Genomic DNA, 27171 nt, shown 5'->3' with positions numbered 1-27171 from the left:
AACAAACGTTTCGCGGAAGTGCTAGAAAGCAAATCGCAAACACGGTTCAAAACCCCATTTTTATCAATCGTTTTTCAACCCGATTAGAGCTTTAAACATAAAGCGATTTTGAGTTAAGATTGTAGAAGCCGGAAAACCGGACTGACTTAAACGATAGAATAAAAGCAATGTTAAGGAAATAAACAAATGTAAAAGACGAATACAAGAACGATAAGAAATCGTATTCGCAAAGAGACAAATTTTTATGTTATATATTATTTTTATTTTTAGATTCTGAAATATTTAAAGTATATATGAATTTTAATTTTTGAAAAAAAAATTAAATAGGTTATCCGAATTCAAACTCGAACCATACCCACAAAGATTGAACCAAACCAAACCCGAAAGGAGGATCCAAACCAAACCGAACCAAAGTACTCGAATGTCACCTCTAATCAAATGTAACAAAAGTTATTGATAACCAAATATATATTGTTTATAATATTTAAGTATAATATATTTACATAATAAACCATTTTGAACGCGCCCACGCGCCCCTCTTCGTGCAACCTAGAAAGCGAAACCTAAACCTCAATTCAATCTTGTCTCTCGATGGCTCAGCCGTTGACGTCTCCTCCCTCCGGCGAATCACCAAGCTATTACCGGCGGGAAGCTCTCTCGGTCAACTCCTCTCACATCTCCGGTGATTTCTCATCATAGAGCCTCCTGAGACTCTAAGTTCTGAAATCGAAGGTGTTAATGGTGAAGAGGATCAACTGGAGGTTCAGACCAACATCATCTCTTCTGACTCAAGAACTAGGATGTCTTGCAAGGAAAAGGTTAAGAGTATGAACTCCGACAAGCTTCAAGTCCCTTCGATGGTCACGCCTGACTCTTGTGCTTTTGGAGAAGCATCAACGGAGGCGGGCCAAACGATTTCAAAAGCTACTTCTCATGTGCTCGCGGGTCCTGCTTTGCCTCAGCCTCAGCTCCAAGGAGCTTGGACTAAACCGTTGTTGATAACTGGAGCTACAGAACGTTCAACGATGCTTTCTGATAACCCTGTAACGGAAAACTCTGAATGGCCGGCTCTTTCAACCAGGGATATAGGTAGGAAGAAGAATAAGTCTTTCGTTGACAGAACAAAGGCTACACAACAAACAAAACTAGTTGATTCTTCTTCGAGTCAAAGAGTAAAGCTTCCTACTGATAAGTCTCGGTTTCCTTGGGCTGCTCGAATGAACCCGCAAACAAGGAACCTCCATCGCGTGACAGTACCCGAATATATGGAGGATGGCACTCCTAAGGTAACTATTCCGGACCATGTACTACTCCGTGGTTTGCAAAAGCATAGGGAATATGTGTTAGGAAAGTTTTACCGCTGTCTGGTACCGTCTGGTGGGTTAGTGTATGCTGTTCTGAATAGGATTTGGGGTAGAAAATGTGAGATTTTCGTCAGGAAAATTAGTGAATTCTCTTATATCTTCCACATCCCAGATGAGTCTACTAGAAAATTTGTTCTCCAGCGTAGTTTATGGCATGTGGATGATTGCCTCATGTTTGTTGCTCCGTGGACTTCTTCCGAATCTTTAACCCTTCCTGAAATTACATCAATTCCGCTTTGGGTCACACTCAAAAACATCCCCAGCAATCTATACTCCATCCTAGGAATCGAATGGATTGCTTCAGGAGTAGGAGAACCAATGTTATTTTACAAACCTTGGTTAGATCCAACTATGATAGGAGAAGCTAAGATTATGGTGGAAGTCGAGTTAGATAAAAAATTTCCACAGAAAGTTGCTGCTTGGGATAAGCAAGGGAACTTTTCTTTGGTTGATGTGGAATACTCTTGGCTTCCTACATCCTGTGAGAGATGTGGTCAGATTGGGCATAAATCAAAGAGATGTTTGTCTATTTCTGGTCTTTAAGGCAGCTACACCAGCTACTGAGAGAAAGGATTCAGTAGTCGCCCATGTCTTTGAATCACCTACTGATTCTTCACCACCCGAAATGAATATTCATAAAATCATAGAGGTCTCTTGAGAAACATCGCAGGAAGCTGCTGTGGCTAAAAGAGATGCAACACTTTCAGATATTCCAATCTCATCTCAAGCTAAAGAAGCTATGCCAATGGCAACGATACAAGCATCTAACTCTCAGAAATGTATTTCGCATGCTCGTGTTTCAGATCAGCCAGCTACACCAAAAGATGATATATTTTGCATATGTGATGAGGTGATTGAAAAAATTAATTCTACTGATGTGGATGATCTGGTTTCTTTAGCTACTATTTCAGTGCTAGAGAACTTGTATGAGTCAGCAACAGTTATTTGTGTCAATGAAACAATTGAGTCTCCGCCTACGGAGTCTGCCCCAATAAAGCAACACACAGAGTCTTCAGTCACTCAAACCTCAGCCGAGGTTAGCAAGGAAAGTAGTAGAATGCAGGAGATTGATTTGGGCTCAAATCAGTTTACCTTTTTAACTTCCTTAGAAGGAGAAGAACAATATCAATTAGAATTGGATGAAAGTTCTGGTCCAATAGACCTTTTGACACTTTCAGGGAAAAGACTCCTTCGAAAAAAACCTGTCAAACCCTCGGCAAAAGGTATGGAATGGCAATTGCAATCCACGTCTCACGGACGAGGAAATAGAGGAGGTGAAAACCGTGGGAAAGTACGGTAGAAGCGACTTTTTACCCCTCTAAAATCAACCAAAATCATGCTTTGGTAGTCTCTTGTATCTTACAATCTTCTCCCAAATTGTATGACTTCGATCATACCCTATTGTATAATCGTTTTTTCAAATAAAAGTATTTAAAAAGAAAAAAGTATAATATATTTTTAAAAAATTCACTCTGCGGGTAATCATCTTAATACATTTGTAAAATCATAACTTTAAAAACACGAAAGATGTCCAGTCAAGATGTTTAAAGTTAATATTCTCCCTTTTTGAAATAACTACGATTATTTAAGTTCCATTTCACACTTCCAAAGACATAATTAACGAATTCGAAGATAACATTATAACCATTTTATTGTTTTTTTTCAGAAAAAGAAAAACATACCGACATCACACAGTACACACTCATATGTCTACTACATACAAAAGACAAAGTTTGTCACATTCTCCTTGTTCAAGTAAATATGTGATCAGAACCGAAACGCTCAGGTTCATCTTCGTGCGGGGGAGCCGCAGATGCGCTGGGCAGAATAACAGCTTCTCTCTGTGCCTCGATGAACCTCTTCATCGTCCCTTCATCGACTCCAAATGCCATCGCCAATGACGTCAGATTGAGACTTCTTAGTAGCGAGTTCGAACCAACAAGAAACTGAGGCCGGTTCTTGTAAGCGGATGTTGTGAATCCAACAAACTCAAACGGTGCGATCCGAGATGCGATCTGGCAAAATGCGAAGTAGCGAGGGATCCAGAACACATCGCCTGGAGAGACTCTCATGTTCATAGCAGACGTTCCATTTGGAAGCACGACCTGAATCTCTCCAGAACCGGACAAAACGATGCCGTACTCTGTAGCTGTTGGGTTCATATGGGGAGACATCATCGATCCCTGAAACAATGTTTGAAATTCCAACGGTTAGTTCCGGTTTGTAATTGGTTTTATCTAAACCAACCAGATATTATTAATCAAGTTTAGTGTAGTTATCAACGAAGGGATATGAACTATACCGCAGTGAGGTTTACTAGATAAACGCCTACGCCTGAGTATTTGAGAGGCTCGTAATCATCATAATCAAGAGCTTTACTCCACCCATAGTCGTTTTCGAAATCGTTTTTCCGATCATAAATGTTATAAGAGTCCTCGCACTTGGAAGATCCTGAACCCCGGTTCTTTTCTCCGGCTACATCCAAAATCGAGCTTACTATGTTCTTCCAAGACCACCATGGATTGTATTCTTGTTCTTGAGAGGTTCCTTGTTTCATCTCCAAAAGTTTCTTGAGATGCTTATGTTTCTCTTCACCTCTCAACCCCAAGAACTCGGTCCACATTGTGGGAGCATGTTCCGTGATGTGCACAATTGGGCCTCGGACTTGACTCGTCATCAGCTGTTGCACCTCCGGTCGAGAAACCTACATAAGCTCAAGACCAATACGAAAATGAAATTGACAGGACTAATATGAGAGTTTCAAACACTAGTTTCTACGTTTACCTCAAACACTACAAGGGCAGCGGGGAAAAGATAGCATAAGAAGATAGCATTCTGGTCAAAAATGTTTTTTTTTTGACATAACTCATTATTTAAGATAGCGTTTTTTAACATAGATAATGAAAAAATGCATAGTAAAATTCGTATTTTTTAAAAGAACATATTTCAGTGTTAAAAAACAATTCTAAAAGATGTAATCACAAACGAAACAAAAGAAAATTGTTATTAAACGCAGTAAAATAATCGAACATTTAATAATCATTTAGGTTGGAGTTGTACTAACGTTGAGTGCTGAAGTTAAAGTGTCGGGATCAAAGCCGGCAAGAACAGACGATGGACCTCCACCAATATAGAACGGCTACACAAAAGCAACAAGTCAGCCATTCATCAAAATTATTTATGAAAATGAATGCGACTTTGATTAGCTCGAATTATGTGTCAAATCTAAGTTAAGTACTTGGAAAGTTTCGAAACCAAGACTCTGCGATGGATCAATGCTGCAAATGACATGAAGGCGCTGGCCTCGACCCGTGTTGAGCAAATAAAAGGCAGAACCAGCTGGAATCCAGTAAATGTCGCCTCCTTTCAATCTCTTCTCTCCGAACTCGTCTTTGCATATAACTCCAAGTGTTGCTTCACCTGCAAGTAAGCATGTATGTTGAGTGCGAGAAACTAATGAATTATAGAGAGAAAGGGGGAGAGAGAGAGGGACCTTGACGAATGAAGATGAGGAGGCTAGAGTCAAGATACTGAGGGACAAAGAGGGTTTTAGGTTCCATTGTTAGAAACCCAATGTGCATTGGTTTCTCAATGATCCTTCCTCTTGGAGATATCACAACTCTCATCTCTCCACCTTCTGATTTGATCACTTGTCTCGACTCTTTCATCATGAACCCTCCTCTTTCTCTTCCTCCTCCTCCTCCTCCTCCTCCTCCTCCCTGCTCTTCTTCTCCTTCATACCCAGTTGATCTCATCATCATAACTCCATGGAAGAACACAATCACAAGCAAAAACGTGAAAATTATCTTGTTTTTCTCCATTTTCTCACTCTCGATCTGTCTCTCTGATGATTCAGAAATGTTTTACTATGTTTGTAAGAAGAATGCATGCGAGTATGTGTAATAAGTAGGAAGAAGGATAATGACACGTGTGCCACATGCAAACATTTGGAGCATTCGTGTCTATACACGCAGTTTCTTTTATTATTAGAGTTACATCAACGTTTTCTTTCCATCACCTCTCGCCTCGGTAACTCTTTTTGGATTCCTTAGCAGATAAATATAAATTATTTGAGATTAGAGATCAAATAATCATATAATTAATCGATAACGAAATTTGTTACAGTAATTATTTTACAAGTTTAAAGTAGCTCGGTAGAGAATCTCCAGCTCTATTAAAAAAATTATTCCGGAGGTGCTCTTGGAGGAGAAGTCGGGTCGCTCTATCTCCTTCTCGGTTTGCTTGGGATGTTTTGCTAGTTTTAAATCTGTTAAAAAAATATTCCAGAGGTGCTCTTTGGTGTGCGGTTTCACCGCCTCCGCCTCTGATGTGGGTTGTTACTTCTTCCATCAAAACTGGCGAGGCGGTATTTCAGGCATACCTCAGGTGATTGTATGTATTTGATCTTTTTCTCTTCTCTCTAGTGTTGTCTTTGTCGCAGGCTCTCGTAGTTTTGGCTGGTATCATTTTAGATTTGCTTGATTTGTTATTGGAATGTGGTTCAGCTCTATTTGATCTTTTGGAACTGGTTTGGTCTTGAGGCAATGAAGCATTGTGGCTATTTAGGATCTTTGGGTTGGTTCCCAGTTCCTGGTCCATGCTCTGTTACTTGTCCTCTTTGTTGACAAGTCGCTGATTGTTCTCTGTCTATGGTATGATCTTGTTGCTCGACATGTGGTCTTATTGGTGGTTTGTTAAGTGTGTAGCTCCAATGATGTGATCATGTGAAGTATGATGTCCTTTCGGTTTAAACCGACGGGTTCTCCGAATGTGTTGGTAAGGGGTTATGGAACTTTAGATCAATTGCGTTCGGTTTTAGAATAGTTGATCGTCAACCGTCTTCTTTGTTGACTGCTCGAATTGAAGATTCGTCTTCTTGTGGCTTCGTTTAGATGAAGATTGTTCTTTATAGGCGTTGGCTCGTAGTTCTTGTGGAGTTCTTATCTCATCTCAAATAATTTGGACCTTCTATGCTTTCACGTTCATTATGGCTTCTGTTATCGGTCGGCTTCACATTTTTATCTGTGTGTTCATTGAGATCTTATTGACCGCTTCATTATCGGTTTATGCTTTGTTTTGTTTTTCTTTGTTGCTTCATTTATCGGTTTATGCTTTGTTTTGTTTTTCTTTGTTGTTTCTAACTTTGATTCCAAGAAGTTATGTTTACTTTGTCAACTTATGGCTCTGAAAAGGCTTTGTTATTCTATCAAGCTGGTTTCTGGACATCTTTGACAAACGAGTCTCATTTGTATTGGTAGAGTTCAAATGAAGAGTGGTGCTTCATGCATGGTAAGTTGCTAAACTATATATCGTTTAAATCGGGCAAGCCACCAGTAAAAATAACTAATTAATATCAGTACTTGTTTTGTCTTTTATTGATTTGTTTTTGTCTTACTAGATCTCCATGTCTCATCTTTTTATATACCACTACTTTAATGACCGGATCTTCTTAAATAAAATATACTAAATGTTTCGTCCGCACTTACGAACTTAAAAATTCTACAAAAATTTGTAAATAACTATATCATCGATTCAGAAACCATTAAAATAAAATATTTTTATACTTTTGAAATATTTAATAATTAATTATATATTAATTTTTATATACGATAAAAAAATTATTTTAATAAAATATTTTTATTACATAAAACTTTTGAAAACATTCATATATACATGAAATTATATACAAAGATTATATTTATTTAAAATATTAGGATGTAAAATATTTTTGAATAACATAATATAAAATATATTTAGATAATGATGATTATCAAATTAATAAAATTGATTTATACTTTATGAGTAATTATATATATTAACAAATCTAATCTAATTATTTAGTAAAGGCAATAAGACATTAAACGCTCTCAATTTTAACTTGAGAAAAAAAAGTACTTCACAAATAATAGGATAAATATTTTTGCTTTTTTTTTCCAACTTTTTCAAAAATTATCACTTTGAGTGATTTGGTTGTCTTAAGAAATTTATCTTAAAAAAATAGATGATTCATTCTATCTTATGTGTTATATATATATATATATATATATATATATAAATAGGGTCAATTTAATATTAATAATATAAATATAAATATAATATTTTAATATTACAAAAGAAAATATAATATAAATTTAAATATGATATTATCGTTATAATTTTTTAATTATTCTCAAGATAATGATAAATTATCAGTTGAATCAATAAAATTATTAATTGAGCACAAAATATAAATAAATCTAAAATTATGGGGAGTATGACAAATTAGCAAATTCACTTCTCAAATAATAATATCGATATCATATTTTGTGAAAATACACATCTGAAGACTTTCCACAGTTTATAAAATTATTTTCAAAATACATTATTAAAAAAAAATTGTGGCAGTTCAGTCATTCATATATGGCCAAATCATTAAAAAAAAAAATTTTGACATTGGAGGGAACTGTTACGAATCTGTGATATATTAAAAACCTTAATTATTCGCAATCAGATATATGAAAAAAACAGTAGCGATTAAAAACATGTCATTGTGATTTTGGTGCGACCATTAACAAATTATTCCTTATTTGATATATTGACTACCATTTGATATATTCGTTATTAGCATCCGTCACAAGTGACTTCCAAGTTCCAAAAACCGTCGCTAATTACGACTGATTAGCAACAAGTTTTTGACTGGAAATACCGATCAAGTAGTTATGGAAAATGAGCGTCGCATGTGACTACGTGCGCACATATATACATCACGTCGAATTGTTGCATGTTTGGACGAGGAGAAGAAAAATCTCACTCAACTCATTACTATACTTCATCTTATGAACCAGATTGTGGATGACTCATAACCAAGAGATTATGATTTGTAATCTCATAACCAAGAGATTATGATTTGTAATCTTTCCATTTATCTATGACGGTGTAATCTCCTATATAAGGAATCTCTATGTTATGAATAAAAATAGATTTTTTCATTACTTTTATAACATGTTATCTGCAAGAAACTCTAAATCCCTAAGCTAATACCCAAATCGAAAAACCCTAAAACCCTAACCCTAGTCGGCGATCTGACGAACCCTAAACCCCGATCGCGTCACTTGTTCCCGCATCTGTTCCAGCTCGCATCCACGATCAGCTTCAGCCCAAGGCGTTCCTGATCCTAGCTCAGACGTTCGCGACCCGAGAGCAACTCCAGCACGCGACCTCTTCCTCGTTCGCGACAACATCAGATAGTTCGCGCCCCGTTCGTGTCCAGCTCGCGGCTCAACTCCTTTGGTGGTCCGATTCAACAATCATCTAAGGTTAAAAGGTAATTCAAAACCTAAGAACCCATAACCGAACATGGATTGATTGATAAAGAATGAAACCCTAAAACTTTAATCTTTATGAATCAAAACCATAGGGTAATAGATCAAAAATCCTAATTGAGCAAATCGAACCTCTAAAAGTTCGATACCCCAAACCCTAAATCATGTTCCTACATGATTAAAACCCCAAATCGGTTTTTACAAGTTAAAATCCGATAAACCCTAACTCTATATCTATAAACCCTAAATAATATAAGTATCATAATTAATTATACTATAATTATCAAATCACATATTAAAACCCTAATCGAATATTTGAAAATCAAAACTGCTTTCGGTTTTGATCATTGAGGTTTTAAATCTGATTGAATCTGATGCTATGTTGCTAGAATTGTTTGACCGTTAAATTGATAGATTTATTTTCTCATCCTACTTAGTTAATTGTTCATCTGATTTAAAATTGTTTAAACCGACCAGCCTGTTAAAACATTGATTGAATCCGAAAGGTTGGTAGCTTGCTTTGCTTATATAATCCGATAGGTTGATAGATTGATTGAGGTTTACTTGTTTAAAATCCGAATGATCTGATTGCATGATTCTTAAGGTTTAAATCCGTGTGAGTTAGGATTGATAGTTTTTATAATCTGATTGAATGATTTGAGGTTTAATATTGCATGTTAGAATCTGTTATAATTTAAACCCTAATTCGAATTGATAAACCCTAAAATAGAATTCGTGTATTGCATAATCCGAATTGAATGTTTTGATATTTCATGTTATACTAGCTTGATAGTTTGATGATATAATCAACTGTTCTGAGGTTTAAGATTATTTGCTAGAAGCTGATTGATTGATAAAACCCTAATTTCAAATTGAAACCCTAAACCCTAATTTGCGTATTCCTAAAATCAGATTGTTTGATTCCATCTTGCTAATATCAGCCTTGAATCTGATAAATATCAGCCTTGAAAATGATTAATAAAATTGATAGAATCAGCATTGAAACTGATTGTTTTGGTTTTTCATGATTGAAACCCTATTTTTTGATTGAAACCCTAAATTGTGTAATGCTTGAATCCGTTTGATTATTTTTGATTATTCATCAAATTGCTAGTCTTGATAAAACCTAATTGAATCTGATTGTTAGTCTAGCTAAATCTCATACCTGAAACTGATTGATTAATTGCTAAATCTTGATTGAATGTTTTAATATTACCCTTGCATATACAGAATCCGATTGCTAAGATTGAGTGCATCATATCTACTTGCCTGTGTGGCCAGTTTGCATCATATATCATCCTGGCCAACATGTTTATGTTATACGCATGATCTGATTATTATAACATTTGCATGATCTGATTGTTTTAAATTGAGGTTCCATAATTTCACTCCTGTACATATAGAATCAGTATGCTAGGTTTGCATTATAACCATATGGCCACATGAAAACATATAGAAATTGCTTTTTTGGTCGATACCCTTGCTTGGTAAATCTGTGTGACTTATTATGCATCATATATCACTTTGGCCGTGTGGCCTTATTGCATTATATCACATTTGGTCGTGTGGCTTGTTTGCTTATTAGAAATGTATTGACTTGATAGCATGTCTTGTTTATGGCCGTATTTTAAATATTTTATGAGATCTAAAATTGATTGATATATGATTTGAGATGTCAAAAATCAACCTGGATTTTACAGCCCTAAATCTCTCTAGAGATAATTATTTACGGTGGACATTGGATACAAAGATTATCCTAAAGTCAAAAAGACTTGGTGAATGTATCATAAGGCAATAATGCCAATGTGAAAGATTGATACATGACAATATTAATTATTAGTCATCATCTTATTAAGAATCTCAAAGATCAGTATCTGACTATAGAGAATCCTCTAGACCTTTGGACAGAATTAAAATCGAGATATGATCACCAAAGAACGGTGTTATTACCAAAGGCCCTATTTGATTGGAGGAATCCCAGAATCCAGGACTATAAGTCTGTGGATGAGTCTATTGCTAGCCGGACAAAATAATGGACTACTGATGAGAAACAGTGAATTGAAACCTCCTGGATTAACCCCATTACCTGATACCAATAAGGCCGCAGAAGAAAAAAAAAAGGTAACCACGTCCAGAATGATAGACCACACGGTCATGGCCGTGGAGGGTGGAAAGGACGTGGCCATGGCCACTATAACACATTTGGCCGTGGGAATCACTATGGCAGAGGCCGTGGGTATCAACCCAATTTGAGCCATGGTCAAGACAGTGGCCGTGGTATATCCTTTAAACCACAAAGCTCGACCAAAAATAGTGTGTCATAGATGTGGAATGGGGAACCATTGGGCTAAGATATGAAGGACTCCCAAACATTTTTGTGACTTCTATCAAAGAGAGTCTGAAAGGGAAGAATCCTGAAACCCACTTGGTCTATAAAGATGGTGAAAATAATTTCGAACATGATCAAGATGATCTTATGGAATATGAGACTTATTATTGCCTAAAAGAATCAAGTTGATAATCTGATTTCGACATCAAACTTGTGTGATTGCTCTGCTTGTATGCTTTCTCTAATTTTTATCTCCTTGAATTTATTTCTATTACATTGTCTTCTTAGATAAATGAATGAATGATTTTTCTATATGAGTACACTGAAAAACGCCAATATAAAGCAGGTATCGCCAGTCTGAAAGAAGACTATCGCTAGGCTGATATATTATTGCCTAAGGGTATGCATCTAGAAATCAGTGATGCCTTATATTCACCCAGCTCTAAGAGCAAGAGCAGCCTATTGAGTTTTAAAAATATAAGAATGAATGGTTTTCATATTGAAACAATGGGCGAAGGAAACAAAGAGTTCCTTCAGATATATGTATAAAATCGCCCAAAGCCATAATAAGTCATAAAGACTATACCTGCATTCTCTACTGACCTAGACTATGCATAGATCAGTATGATAGAGGCTAAAAGCCTGCGAAAATATACACTTTATGGCACGACCGGATTGGTCATCCTGGTCCAAACATGATGCAAAAATTGATATTCAAAAGGCACACATTAAAAGATAAGAAGAGTTATCCCAAAGAATCTCACGTGTGTAGCATGTACACAAGGGAAACTCATTAGGCCATCACCAGTAAAACGGCTATGAGCCCCTTTTTCATAACAAAGACTATATGTCTAGATAATACTGGTCAATACATGTCCCAAGCGTTTAAATGATTATGGTATGTCCATGGGGGTAAGTGTTGACAATTTTGTGATACATGTTCATACCAAGAACAGATAGACCATAACTTATGAGGTTAAAACTCTCATTCACAGCTTGGGCAACACGAAATTTACATGCACCTAAGTTAATACGCATCAGACCATTTAGTGAGCATAGATATCCTCTATCACAATTATTAACGGGTCAAGAGCCAGACATACCTCATCATAAGACATTTGGATGTGCTGTCTATGTACTAATTGCTCAACCACAGAGAACTAAGATGATACCTCAAAAGGAGGATGGAAATATATGTTGGATATGATTCTCCCACAATAATAAAGTAGTTTGAGCCAACTATGGGTGATTATATTTGACGCCAGGTACACAAATTATTTTAAGACCAGGAGGAGAAAAAAAAAAGCTGGTAAAAGAATGGTGAAAGAAATAGAATGGAATCAACCATTAATGTCTTGACAAGATCCTCAGACTAAAGAATGCGAAATAGACGTCCAAAGATTATACATTTACAAAGCTAGCTAATCAAATGCCATACACATTTGCTGACCCGAAAGAGAATGACTAAGTCATATATAAACCAGCTTGTAAAGCACAACCGAATTTGATGTCCAAGAAGAGACACAGTCAAGTTGCTACAGAGTCTAGACAACGTATGAAACGTGGTAGACCAATAGGTTCCAAAAGATAATAATCCTCGGAAACAAAAGAAAGGTACAGAGAATGATAATCAAAATTCAAATCCGAGGTTACTAAAGAAACTATCCCAGACATGGAGATAAGGCCGGCCGGCTCTAAGGTACATATACCAAACAATGTAGCTTGGGACGCCAAGCTGCAAAGTATTAAAGGTCCTGATAATAATGAATCTCAATCGATTATATCATGTCTGGAACATAATGGAACCAATAAGGAATGTCGACATAAGATGATTTATTTGCATACAAGGTAGCACTTTAATTTATGAATATAAGCGAGGATCATGAACCCACGTCAATATAAGAGTGCGCACTCGTAGAACAGATTGGATTGAATGGAAACGTGGGGTTAAATAGTTTAAGGAAGAAATGCGTATTTGGCCATATGATTAAGACGCCATATGATGTTAAAACTAGTGGATATAAATGGGTCTTGTGAGGAATAGAAATCGTGAGATATAAAGCTGATGTTGCACAAGGATTCTCACAAATACCAGTAATAGATTATGAGGAGACATACTCTCATGTGGTGGATGCAACTACTTTTAGATTTCTCATAAGTCTAGCTATATAAGAGAGAAAGTTAGACTTGCAGCAAGTTGATGTAGTGACTGCATATTTATATGGTCCACTGGATAATGAAAGTACTAGAGGGTATTGAGCTGATAGTACAACAAGTTCTCGAGAACAATATTGATAATCATCAAAGTATATGATCTGAATATCCTAGGAACCTCTGGATACAATTTCCCAAACAGTTGAATATCTCAAGAAAGAGTTTGAGATGAAAGATCTTGGAAAACAAATTTTTGTTTGAGATTACAGCTTGAGTACATTAACAATAAAATTCTTGTGCATCAAATAGTATATACAGAAAAGGGTACTCAAGAGATTTAATATGGACCAGTCTCACCCATTATCTAGTACATGGGCGTGAGATCACTTATTTTGGACACTGATCCATTCAGTCCAAAGGTGGACGATAAAGAAGTCCATTTAGTCATGAGATGGATGATGCAGAAGTCTTGTTTTAGACAATGATCTGATTGGTCCATAAGAAGGACGATGAAGAAGCCTTTGATTTTGGTTTATTTTATACTAACCAGCCCAAAGAGGGATTATTTGGTTTTGTTGATTTGTTTTCAGACATGTTATGTTTTACACATGGTGGTACACGCATATCACATCAACATCATCCAAGATTTTGTGCGTGTGTATTTGAGGTCGATGACTCAATATGTTCGATCAGATTATGGCATCGCCGATGGTAAAGAAGAACCAACTATCATGATCGAGGACGAAGCATATTCTGCCCAAGATCTTCATCACCCATGGATTGCATAAAATTGGAGAGGTCCAAGGGACCTTCAGTAATGTCCAAATCAGGGAGAGTAATGTGTGTTGTACTCTTTTTCTTTCACCATGGTTTTCCCAATTGGATTTTCCTGGTAAGGTTTTAATGAGGCAACATTAAAGCACATTACAAGCTCTAAATGGTTATGGCATCCAAGAGGGAGTGTTATGAACCAGATTGTGGATGACTCATAACCAAGAGATTATGATTTATAATCTTTCCATTTATCTATGACGGCGTAATCTCCTATATGAGGAACATCTATGTTATGAATAAAGATAGATTTTTCCATTACTTTTATAACACTTCGGGTCTGACTGGTGACCATTCTAGAAACAAGAGGAACGAATAGAAAAGGAACGTAGAGAAACAAAATTGCAGGAATGAAAAGGAATGGTTGTTCCATCCCATATTTAACAAGAAATTAATTTGTTCTTTATTTCTCTACAAAAAAAGGAATGGTAGGGAATGAAAAGGAAAAATTATTCCTTATGAATGGTGATTTTTTTAAGGAATGTTAGGGAATGCATTTGTTCCTCGTCGTTCCTCGATCACCATTCATACCATTCAATTATTTTTATTCGATTATCAAAATAATTCTTATAACTAGGTAACTACGTTCATGTTTCTTTCGGCTTGATGTAAAAATGTACTAAAATCATATATTTCAAACTGTGCATCCCTAATCCTACAACGAATCTAAAACCAAAGCTAGTCCATTCACAAAACCATACTCTCGATTAAGGTCTAAGGTTGCCAAACCCGTTTCTTAGCCGAGAATTGTGATATAATTACCCAGATTCAATCAATATCATTATACTTGGAGATTTGTATATAATTTTTTTCATTATTATATCTTTTATTTTATATAGTGAACCCAATCTTATTCAAAAGCAACATGCTGATCCGTTCACTAGAATAAAACATAGTCTTAACGACGACGATTTTCATTGCTAATTATGTTATAAAAGGTTTACAGTGAATTAATAACGAATTACAGTGAATTGATGACGAATAACTATTCGTCGTAATGGATATATTATCATAAATTTTTTTGTTATGTTGCGAGAAACATATCTTATCGTAAAAATATCGTCATAAGTTCACCATAAAATTTGCAAGAAACGAAGTTAATTCGTTGTTAATATAACTACAAAGTAATAGCGATTCAAAGTTAATTCATTGTTAAAGTAGCAATAATTTAACAACGAGCTCAAATATAGTTCACTGTTATTATAAACTATATTATTACAAATATATTAAAATAATACATTTGTAATAAATTAATTTAATAAATTTAAAATTAAAAGAAATAGAAAATATCTTATACAATTAAAACTTAAAATACTTAGATTGTCGCCAAGTCTCCCATTTTCCGGTTAGATTGTCTATGATCATGATGACTGATTTTTTTGGTGTTACTTTCTAATTTTCTATAGACAGCGTCAATTGTTTAATCAAAACTTAGCATGTATGAGTTAAAGGTACAAATTTGATAGTGAGTTATTTGAAAGACGTTTAGTGATAGGTCAAGAGACGAGTTACAAAGGAGAAGATTGGGAGTTTATAATAAAAAAGGATATTTTTGTCAAGAACATTTAAAAAGATGAAACTGTATCTCTTGTTCCAAAAGTGTATTTTTTCAATACTCTCTTCGATTCCCCTCCTTTCTCCTTATATACTTGATCTCTAGCCTTTTTTTATCTCCAATCGGCGCAAACCCTAGCTAACTTTGGACAATTAGACCGAAGTCTGTTTAACTGGGACAAATTCTGTTTACTTGATGGGTCTGGTCTTAGGGATGTAATCCATGTCCAACATTGACCTGGTTTATATTAATCCATGCTTGTTATTGAATGTCGAACTAAAAAACTCTCATTCACTTTTTTGAAGTTTTAGTTAATATTTTGCTTTAAAAAAAAATAATATTCTTGTGTTTAGAATTAGTGATAAGAAATAGCACGAGTTGGACGCTCAGCCAAATTTCAGAATAAACATCTATATAATTCGATGAAGAGGTTCTCTAACCGATGCTATTATGAAACTGGAAGGACTCAAGGTAGGTAATTTATTTTTCCTTTCGGCTGCTTATGATAACAAAGGCACTAGACATAAAGTAAAGCCAATTTGGGTAATAATTACAATTATATACCCTGATTGCCTTCAAACCTAATCTAAATAATAGTAACTGATAGTGTTGAATTGGTATATAAAAAGAGGTAATTTTCTATAGTTTAGGCCTCATCCTATTGACGGATTCAGAACTTTATAGTCATTTATAAGGAAATTGAATGTCGGTGATTGTCACGTTTTTTTAAACGAGAAAAATTTATAAATTGATAATTTAGAAATCATAGTTTTAGGAAAAAGAAAACGCTTACATGTATATATATATATGTATATATAGATAATTTGGAAATTTTGAACCTAATCTCATATATTCCCAATATCATTCAAGAAGCTAAAATACTAAGGGTGTGATTAATGTAAACGCAATTTGCGGATGCAGATGGTTGCGATTTTAAGAGTTAATTGATTTGTACGACTGATACAACGGTTAAAAAATGATGCGTTTGAAGGATAATTATGAATGATTGACTACTAAATGCGGTATCAATTGAATAATAGATTAACAATAGTAAAAAAATTTATAATTATAAAAACGTCAAAACCCATGTTATTATAATAACTATAAAAATTATATTTATAAAATCATATTATTAAATTTTTAAAATGATTTGTGGATTAATATATATTTACGTATATATTGATGTCTATAAAATTATAGCAATTTTTTTTGTTTTAAATTTTATAATATAAATAAATATATATTTATTATTTCAATTTATTTATTTTTTTAATTTTTTTATATTTATATAATTTTCCTTTAAATAAATTATTTTTATTACCAGCGTGTAATTAACTTTTAATTTTGAGAGATTTTAGAGCCGTATATAGTGGTTTGTAAGGTTTTTGTGGTTATTAGTCAAACCCTTATTCAAAATTCACTAAAGTGAGAGTTTTATTGGTTGGACTTTGAATAAACTACTCTTCTAACGAGAGTCATTTTCACATCCTGTTAGGTGCTTACGTTTTAGCTTATGTTGATGTAATCACTAGCTCTATATAATTCTTTAAGCCCTAATATTTTTTTTTTTGCCATCAATTTATACAGACTCATGCTGACTCTGTGAACCAAATCGGGAGATCTTGATCAATGTGAACGACAAAAGACGGTTGCTTCCTGACATAGCGTGCTAGGCTATCCGCCTTCGTATTTTGCGTCCTTGGTACATAGATAATCTCTGATCGAAGGAAACTTTCTTTCCGGACTTTAAAATCTTCTGAATAACTTGGAAGAGTTTGTCATTCTTCTGGTTCCAAAACCATCTTCACCAATTGAAAACAGTCCGTTGCAAACGTAACCTGAAATTGACGTAAGTTTCTCATACATTCCATTGCACAGAGTAGCGCTTCCACCTCCGCATGTAGAGGAGAGAGAGACTAGCCCGAACATTCCTCGCCCCCATGAGCCCATCAAAACCTTCTAAAGTACTGAACCAACCCTGTCCGGAAAAAATATCATTCTCCTTCCAGGAACCATCTGTGAAACACCATCTTCCTGGGATTGACGGTAGAGTCGTAATCTGTACTTGTGGTACCCTCCTCTGTTCATTCCATATTTGTACCTCAGCCCAAAGAATTGATTCTCTTTCTGCAAAATTAAGCGTGTCTCTAGGGTCAATATCCAGATTAGTAAAAACTTTATTATTCATTCATTTCCAAATGTACCATAATATCTATGCAAATTGATGATCATCCATCTGCGGGGAAACTCTCCATAATAAATTATCAATATTTTTGAAAAGAGAGCTTGTTTGGAAAATAGCTGGATTTGATGGTGTCTTTGAGAGAGTCCAAACCTGAAGTGCTGGAGAACATTCAAAAAACCTTTAAGCCTAATAAAAATCTATCAATTTATATAATAGACAGTTTAATCACTTATCCTTCCTCCACGTCGACATGCCAGCTAGGTAAGTCGCGCGTTCGGGAGCCGACACCAGTCCCTTCGCGCAATACCGGCCGTTTCATTTAATCGTCGGCATCATGGGCTTTGTTCGCGTCATGGGCTTCAAACTGTCGTGATTAGTTATATTTCCGGCCCGAGAGAACAGAGGTGTCTCCTCTAACCCTAATCAACTTCGGGCAAAAGAACGAAGGTCGTATCTCCGCATCCTTCGACGGCGACTTGATGTCGTTTCTGCTTTCTCTTACCTTCTGAAACGGTTTAAGTAAAGAGTTTGTGTTTAATCTCATTGACTACGTCGTCTTCAATGCTCTGTTTCGATCTGAAAGTCGGTGATTTCAGTATAAATATGTGTGAGTATTCCTCTCCTTCATCTCATCTTAGCTTCGTAAATCTGTAGAAAGGCGGTGAGCTAATTAGATGTCCTAAACATTCCTCGATTGTTCATGTGTTTTATAGGCTGCGAGAATGAGACGGCCCAGTTTGTTTGAGGGAGTTGATCCCGCTTTAGAGGAATTAATCATTAATCAGGTGCATATTCTAAATTTACTATATATTTAGTGTTTTCAAATTAAAACTTGCTATTGAATGTGAAGCTTCAAATTCGTTTTTTAAAGACCTATAAGCTGGTGTTTGTTTGTCAGGAATTGCAATTGCCAGTGTCAAGAACCAACGAAGATTTTTAATGATGTTAAATAGTTTTACGTAAGGAGCTGCATATTCTTGGTAAATTTTAAACACACAAAATCTCAGTTGCTTCGTTTTTTTTCCTTTTTTGTTTCGCTGATCTTCCTTCTTAGAAAAGTAAAGTTATTGTTTTTCGATGATTTGCAAATAGGAAAAATAGGGAGATAGAATTTTGTACAACGATTATCATCACCAAACTGCTTCTGTTGAGTTTCACATGTGCAGCCATGGACTATGGGCAGTGGTTGTTTCATAACTAACAAAAAAGGGTTATATTCCTCACTGTTTGTGTATAGTGAGGAAGCATATCAATAATGTGCAAGTAATGTTATTCTCTGCACCTTTTGTAGATGTTCCTCCATTTTAACTACTGGGACGAACTTCTTGATATGCAAGACGTTATGGGGACAGACCTGAAATGGGCCGCAACTCTTGTGGCTCGGCATCTGCTTGCGGCTGCAGACCGTTACGCTCTCCAGCGGCTTAGAACAATCTGCGAGTCACAACTCTGTGAAGGGATCAGCATCAACACTGTTGCAACCAACTATGCTCTAGCAGAGCAGCATCATTGTTTCCAGCTGAAATCTGCTTACCTCAAATTCATATCTTTGCCAGAAAACCTAAAAGGTAATAGAACAAGAAGATAGTTCGTTTTTGCTTGAATCATCAAATCTTGAAATCTGAAACCGCTCTTTTGTCTGTTAATTTCTTTTAGCTGTGATGGAAACGGATGGGTTTGATTATCTAAAGGAAGGCTGCCCTTGCTTACTAAGTGAGCTGTTGGAGTATGTGGTTAGGCTGAGTGAGCATTCTTTAGCATCTTTAGGGCATGGGAAGGAGTTATATGTTGATGGCTGTGACGTGATGGGAGACGAGTGAAGCAAAGTAAACTAACTCTTGAGGGAGAGAGAGTGACTAATGTTGGAGAACATTTGGTGAAACAGAATTGTAGAAGAGTCGTGATTTGTGTATTCGTCATTTGTAAAAGGATTAGTGATTGTGATCTGTGTTGTCCAGTAAGTAGTGTGTAAAATGTTTTTTTTGTATTTTTTGTTTGGGCCCCAAAAGATTCTACGACCAAAATTACTTCTCAAGAAAAATGTTTCATACGGCTAAGTGATGAATTAGTACTTGGCTTGCTTCTACAATGTCATTAAGCTATCATTGAAGGAGTCTAATTATCCTATAAAACAAGGAAAAGATTCACATCAACCATTATTCGCAATTAGATTGCCTCTTCTTTAGTTTGCCATGGCATGTAAGGTCATTCAATAAAAAGTTTCAAGTGTTCAAACTGTAATACTGGGACATTTCTAAGGTAAAAGAAGTAAACAAGGTTGTGTGGATTTTCTTTAGTGTTCCAAGATGAACTTTGCAAACATTGTATGTGATTTAACATCTATAATGATAGATTGAACAGTTCTGATCAGCGCTTGTCTATCCCTCCCTTTAGAGCTAAGTTCGCTTGCGATCTGTGTATAAGATAATAGGCACGAAAATGAATCAGGATAAAATGAGAAGAAATCGAAAGATTCGAGATTAAAAATCTCTAAGAACGTGTAGATATGATTATAGATCAAGTGAGAGGTATGAGACAGACTAACAAAAAGACCAAACAATACATATCATAAAATCCACTGATGAGGAACCAATCAATGACCTTAGTCATTAGTAGATGTGTCGATAATATTACAAGTTACCTACAGACTACAAAGAAGATAGGATCAACAAAAAGGTTGTTGGCGGTCGTGACTACGTAGCACCAGTTTGAAAATTCTTATAACTAGGTAACTACGTTCATGTTTCTTTCGGCTTGATGTAAAAATGTACTAAAATCATATATTTCAAACTGTGCATCCCTAATCCTACAACGAATCTAAAACCAAAGCTAGTCCATTCACAAAACCATACCTCTCGATTAAGGTCTAAGGTTGCCAAACCCGTTTCTTAGCCGAGAATTGTGATATAATTACCCAGATTCAATCAATATCATTATACTTGGAGATTTGTATATAATTTTTTTCATTATTATATCTTTTATTTTATATAGTGAACCCAATCTTATTCAAAAGCAACATGCTGATCCGTTCACTAGATAAAACACAGTCTTAACGACGACGATTTTCGTTGCTAATTATGTTATAAAAGGTTTACAGTGAATTAATAACGAATTACAGTGAATTGATGACGAATAACTATTCGTCGTAATGGATATATTATCATAAATTTTTTTGTTATGTTGCGAGAAACATATCTTATCGTAAAAATATCGTCATAAGTTCACCATAAAATTTGCAAGAAACGAAGTTAATTCGTTGTTAATATAACTACAAAGTAATAGCGATTCAAAGTTAATTCATTGTTAAAGTAGCAATAATTTAACAACGAGCTCAAATATAGTTCACTGTTATTATAAACTATATTATTACAAATATATTTAAATAATACATTTGTGATAAATTAATTTAATAAATTTAAAATTAAAAGAAATAGAAAATATCTTATACAATTAAAACTTAAAATACTTAGATTGTCGCCAAGTCTCCCATTTTCCGGTTAGATTGTCTATGATCATGATGACTGATTTTTTTGGTGTTACTTTCTAATTTTCTATAGACAGCGTCAATTGTTTAATCAAAACTTAGCATGTATGAGTTAAAGGTACAAATTTGATAGTGAGTTATTTGAAAGACGTTTAGTGATAGGTCAAGAAACGAGTTACAAAGGAGAAGATTGGGAGTTTATAATAAAAAAAGATATTTTTGGCAAGAACGTTTAAAAAGATGAAACTGTATCTCTTGTTCCAAAAGTGTATTTTTTCAATACTCTCTTCGATTCCCCTCCTTTCTCCTTATATACTTGATCTCTAGCCTTTTTTATCTCCAATCGGCGCAAACCCTAGCTAACTTTGGACAATTAGACCGAAGTCTGTTTAACTGGGACAAATTCTGTTTACTTGATGGGTCTGGTCTTAGGGATGTAATCCATGTCCAACATTGACCTGGTTTATATTAATCCATGCTTGTTATTGAATGTCGAACTAAAAAACTCTCATTCACTTTTTTGAAGTTTTAGTTAATATTTTGCTTTAAAAAAAAATAATATTCTTGTGTTTAGAATTAGTGATAAGAAATAGCATGAGTTGGACGCTCAGCCAAATTTCAGAATAAACATCTATATAATCCGATGAAGAGGTTCTCTAACCGATGCTATTATGAAACTGGAAGGACTCAAGGTAGGTAATTTATTTTTCCTTTCGGCTGCTTATGATAACAAAGGCACTAGACATAAAGTAAAGCCAATTTGGGTAATAATTACAATTATATACCCTGATTGCCTTCAATCCTAATCTAAATAATAGTAACTGATAGTGTTGAATTGGTATATAAAAAGGGGTCGACCACTTATTTCTCCACGAGAACTATTGTATAGTGCTATATGTCTCCGAAACTATTGCCTCTATCTGTTTGTCTCCGAGAATAAAGTTCAATTCCTATTTCCCCCCCGAATATATAGTTCGAAACCTATTTCTCTCCAATCATCGAATTAGACGGTATACTATCGGTTCCGATCTATGATGTAAACCAGAGCCGAAATAAACCAAAATATAGTCAATTAACCATACCAAAACCCGACCCATTAAAATTTGTGAAAACCCCAAATAGCAAAAATCAGTAAGAACCCTAACTTTTGAAATCAATTTTAATCTTTGTGAAGGTGATGGCTGGAGGTCGGAGCAACACGTCTGGAGATTCGAGGGGATCATCGTCTGGTCCTCGGCCAGAGGTGCTGGAAGATTTTTCAGTGTTCCTAAGAAATGTTGGTGTGGTGAGCTAATGGTGACGTTGACGTCCAATTCCGACTAGAATCCATACCAGAGATACTTGCGATGTTCATTTGCTGCAGAGAATAAGGTAATGTAATTGTTTCAGATAGTGCTTGGGATTTTTCTTTTTGATTATCAGTGTTGTGATTGTTTTTAATTTGTAGCTTCAAAATGATAATCACATCTTCAAGTGGGCGGATGAGGCTTTATTGAACGAGGTTGATACACTTTTACTCATCTTCTGTGTTTTCTACAGCTCCAGAGACTGACGCCGTTGATCTCTTATCCATTTCGCCAGCAATTTGGGGATTTTGCGTAAGGTCGGGTTCTGGGTTTACGTTTATGACGTTGGTTTTTTTTTCTTTTTTTAATAATGAGGCTGGATCTTTAATCGGGTTTAAATCAGTCTTAATTGGATCTTAGTTGGTTAACTATCCATTTTAAGTGGTTTACGGTTTCGGTTGAAACAATAAACCGATTTTAAACCGTCTAATTCGATGATTGGGGAAAAATATGTTTCAAACTATATATTCGGGGGGAAATAGAAATATAACTTTATTTTCGGGGACAAATAGATAGAGGCAGTAGTTTCGGAGACATATAGCAGTATACAATAGTTATCGTGGGGAAATAGGTGGTCGACCCTATAAAAAGAGGTAATTTTCTATAGTTTAGGCCTCATCCTATTGACGGATTCAGAACTTTATAGTCATTTATAAGGAAATTGAATGTCGGTGATTGTCACGTTTTTTTAAACGAGAAAAATTTATAAATTGATAATTTAGAAATCATATTTTTAGGAAAAAGAAAACGCTTACATGTATATATATATATATATATAGATAGATAATTTGGAAATTTTGAACCTAATCTCATATATTCCCAATATCATTCAAGAAGCTAAAATACTAAGGGTGTGATTAATGTAAACGCAATTTGCGGATGCAGATGGTTGCGATTTTAAGAGTTAATTGATTTGTACGACTGATACAACGGTTAAAAAATGATGCGTTTGAAGGATAATTATGAATGATTGACTACTAAATGCGGTATCAATTGAATAATAGATTAACAATAGTAAAAAAATTTATAATTATAAAAACGTCAAAACCCATGTTATTATAATAACTATAAAAATTATATTTATAAAATCATATTATTAAATTTTTAAAATGATTTGTGGATTAATATATATTTACGTATATATTGATGTCTATAAAATTATAGCAATTTTTTTTGTTTTAAATTTTATAATATAAATAAATATATATTTATTATTTCAATTTATTTATTTTTTTAATTTTTTTATATTTATATAATTTTCCTTTAAATAAATTATTTTTATTACCAGCGTGTAATTAACTTTTAATTTTGAGAGATTTTAGAGCCGTATATAGTGGTTTGTAAGGTTTTTGTGGTTATTAGTCAAACCCTTATTCAAAATTCACTAAAGTGAGAGTTTTATTGGTTGGACTTTGAATAAACTACTCTTCTAACGAGAGTCATTTTCACATCCTGTTAGGTGCTTACGTTTTAGCTTATGTTGATGTAATCACTAGCTCTATATAATTCTTTAAGCCCTAATATTTTTTTTTTTGCCATCAATTTATACAGACTCATGCTGACTCTGTGAACCAAATCGGGAGATCTTGATCAATGTGAACGACAAAAGACGGTTGCTTCCTGACATAGCGTGCTAGGCTATCCGCCTTCGTATTTTGCGTCCTTGGTACATAGATAATCTCTGATCGAAGGAAACTTTCTTTCCGGACTTTAAAATCTTCTAAATAACTTGGAAGAGTTTGTCATTCTTCTGGTTCCAAAACCATCTTCACCAATTGAAAACAGTCCGTTGCAAACGTAACCTGAAATTGACGTAAGTTTCTCATACATTCCATTGCACAGAGTAGCGCTTCCACCTCCGCATGTAGAGGAGAGAGAGACTAGCCCGAACATTCCTCGCCCCCATGAGCCCATCAAAACCTTCTAAAGTACTGAACCAACCCTGTCCGGAAAAAATATCATTCTCCTTCCAGGAACCATCTGTGAAACACCATCTTCCTGGGATTGACGGTAGAGTCGTAATCTGTACTTGTGGTACCCTCCTCTGTTCATTCCATATTTGTACCTCAGCCCAAAGAATTGATTCTCTTTCTGCAAAATTAAGCGTGTCTCTAGGGTCAATATCCAGATTAGTAAAAACTTTATTATTCATTCATTTCCAAATGTACCATAATATCTATGCAAATTGATGATCATCCATCTGCGGGGAAACTCTCCATAATAAATTATCAATATTTTTGAAAAGAGAGCTTGTTTGGAAAATAGCTGGATTTGATGGTGTCTTTGAGAGAGTCCAAACCTGAAGTGCTGGAGAACATTCAAAAAACCTTTAAGCCTAATAAAAATCTATCAATTTATATAATAGACAGTTTAATCACTTATCCTTCCTCCACGTCGACATGCCAGCTAGGTAAGTCGCGCGTTCGGGAGCCGACACCAGTCCCTTCGCGCAATACCGGCCGTTTCATTTAATCGTCGGCATCATGGGCTTTGTTCGCGTCATGGGCTTCAAACTGTCGTGATTAGTTATATTTCCGGCCCGAGAGAACAGAGGTGTCTCCTCTAACCCTAATCAACTTCGGGCAAAAGAACGAAGGTCGTATCTCCGCATCCTTCGACGGCGACTTGATGTCGTTTCTGCTTTCTCTTACCTTCTGAAACGGTTTAAGTAAAGAGTTTGTGTTTAATCTCATTGACTACGTCGTCTTCAATGCTCTGTTTCGATCTGAAAGTCGGTGATTTCAGTATAAATATGTGTGAGTATTCCTCTCCTTCATCTCATCTTAGCTTCGTAAATCTGTAGAAAGGCGGTGAGCTAATTAGATGTCCTAAACATTCCTCGATTGTTCATGTGTTTTATAGGCTGCGAGAATGAGACGGCCCAGTTTGTTTGAGGGAGTTGATCCCGCTTTAGAGGAATTAATCATTAATCAGGTGCATATTCTAAATTTACTATATATTTAGTGTTTTCAAATTAAAACTTGCTATTGAATGTGAAGCTTCAAATTCGTTTTTTAAAGACCTATAAGCTGGTGTTTGTTTGTCAGGAATTGCAATTGCCAGTGTCAAGAACCAACGAAGATTTTTAATGATGTTAAATAGTTTTACGTAAGGAGCTGCATATTCTTGGTAAATTTTAAACACACAAAATCTCAGTTGCTTCGTTTTTTTTCCTTTTTTGTTTCGCTGATCTTCCTTCTTAGAAAAGTAAAGTTATTGTTTTTCGATGATTTGCAAATAGGAAAAATAGGGAGATAGAATTTTGTACAACGATTATCATCACCAAACTGCTTCTGTTGAGTTTCACATGTGCAGCCATGGACTATGGGCAGTGGTTGTTTCATAACTAACAAAAAAGGGTTATATTCCTCACTGTTTGTGTATAGTGAGGAAGCATATCAATAATGTGCAAGTAATGTTATTCTCTGCACCTTTTGTAGATGTTCCTCCATTTTAACTACTGGGACGAACTTCTTGATATGCAAGACGTTATGGGGACAGACCTGAAATGGGCCGCAACTCTTGTGGCTCGGCATCTGCTTGCGGCTGCAGACCGTTACGCTCTCCAGCGGCTTAGAACAATCTGCGAGTCACAACTCTGTGAAGGGATCAGCATCAACACTGTTGCAACCAACTATGCTCTAGCAGAGCAGCATCATTGTTTCCAGCTGAAATCTGCTTACCTCAAATTCATATCTTTGCCAGAAAACCTAAAAGGTAATAGAACAAGAAGATAGTTCGTTTTTGCTTGAATCATCAAATCTTGAAATCTGAAACCGCTCTTTTGTCTGTTAATTTCTTTTAGCTGTGATGGAAACGGATGGGTTTGATTATCTAAAGGAAGGCTGCCCTTGCTTACTAAGTGAGCTGTTGGAGTATGTGGTTAGGCTGAGTGAGCATTCTTTAGCATCTTTAGGGCATGGGAAGGAGTTATATGTTGATGGCTGTGACGTGATGGGAGACGAGTGAAGCAAAGTAAACTAACTCTTGAGGGAGAGAGAGTGACTAATGTTGGAGAACATTTGGTGAAACAGAATTGTAGAAGAGTCGTGATTTGTGTATTCGTCATTTGTAAAAGGATTAGTGATTGTGATCTGTGTTGTCCAGTAAGTAGTGTGTAAAATGTTTTTTTTGTATTTTTTGTTTGGGCCCCAAAAGATTCTACGACCAAAATTACTTCTCAAGAAAAATGTTTCATACGGCTAAGTGATGAATTAGTACTTGGCTTGCTTCTACAATGTCATTAAGCTATCATTGAAGGAGTCTAATTATCCTATAAAACAAGGAAAAGATTCACATCAACCATTATTCGCAATTAGATTGCCTCTTCTTTAGTTTGCCATGGCATGTAAGGTCATTCAATAAAAAGTTTCAAGTGTTCAAACTGTAATACTGGGACATTTCTAAGGTAAAAGAAGTAAACAAGGTTGTGTGGATTTTCTTTAGTGTTCCAAGATGAACTTTGCAAACATTGTATGTGATTTAACATCTATAATGATAGATTGAACAGTTCTGATCAGCGCTTGTCTATCCCTCCCTTTAGAGCTAAGTTCGCTTGCGATCTGTGTATAAGATAATAGGCACGAAAATGAATCAGGATAAAATGAGAAGAAATCGAAAGA

General features: G+C 35.3%; 3 protein-coding genes across 3 annotated transcripts; 2 read left to right on the top strand and 1 right to left on the bottom strand.

Moving 5' to 3' along the window:
- Nucleotides 1-2989: 2989 nt before the first annotated feature.
- Nucleotides 2990-5248, bottom strand: LOC111204718 (vicilin-like seed storage protein At2g28490). The gene is made up of 5 exons (XM_022700032.2): nt 4858-5248; nt 4603-4784; nt 4429-4503; nt 3667-4068; nt 2990-3547 (listed from the first exon to the last, which is right to left on the bottom strand). Exons 1-5 carry the CDS (start codon nt 5183-5185, stop codon nt 3116-3118), a joined length of 1419 nt encoding a protein of 472 aa, XP_022555753.1. The 5' UTR covers nt 5186-5248; the 3' UTR covers nt 2990-3115.
- Nucleotides 5249-18067: 12819 nt separating this feature from the next.
- On the top strand, nt 18068-19706 carry LOC125585446 (BTB/POZ and MATH domain-containing protein 2-like). Its single transcript, XM_048754516.1, has 4 exons — nt 18068-18326; nt 18433-18504; nt 19011-19287; nt 19376-19706. The coding sequence occupies exons 2-4, from the start codon at nt 18442-18444 to the stop codon at nt 19537-19539; spliced, it is 504 nt and encodes a 167-aa protein (XP_048610473.1). The 5' UTR covers nt 18068-18326; nt 18433-18441; the 3' UTR covers nt 19540-19706.
- Nucleotides 19707-25046: 5340 nt separating this feature from the next.
- LOC106424385 (BTB/POZ and MATH domain-containing protein 2-like) lies at nt 25047-26685 on the top strand. Its single transcript, XM_048754515.1, has 4 exons — nt 25047-25305; nt 25412-25483; nt 25990-26266; nt 26355-26685. The coding sequence occupies exons 2-4, from the start codon at nt 25421-25423 to the stop codon at nt 26516-26518; spliced, it is 504 nt and encodes a 167-aa protein (XP_048610472.1). The 5' UTR covers nt 25047-25305; nt 25412-25420; the 3' UTR covers nt 26519-26685.
- The last annotated feature ends 486 nt before the right edge of the window (nt 26686-27171 follow it).

Source organism: Brassica napus, chromosome C4 (genome assembly GCF_020379485.1).
Source record: "Brassica napus cultivar Da-Ae chromosome C4, Da-Ae, whole genome shotgun sequence".
Lineage (NCBI taxonomy): Eukaryota > Viridiplantae > Streptophyta > Magnoliopsida > Brassicales > Brassicaceae > Brassica > Brassica napus.
Note: the sequence above shows the minus strand (reverse complement) of the source record. Positions and strands in the feature narration are given on the sequence as shown.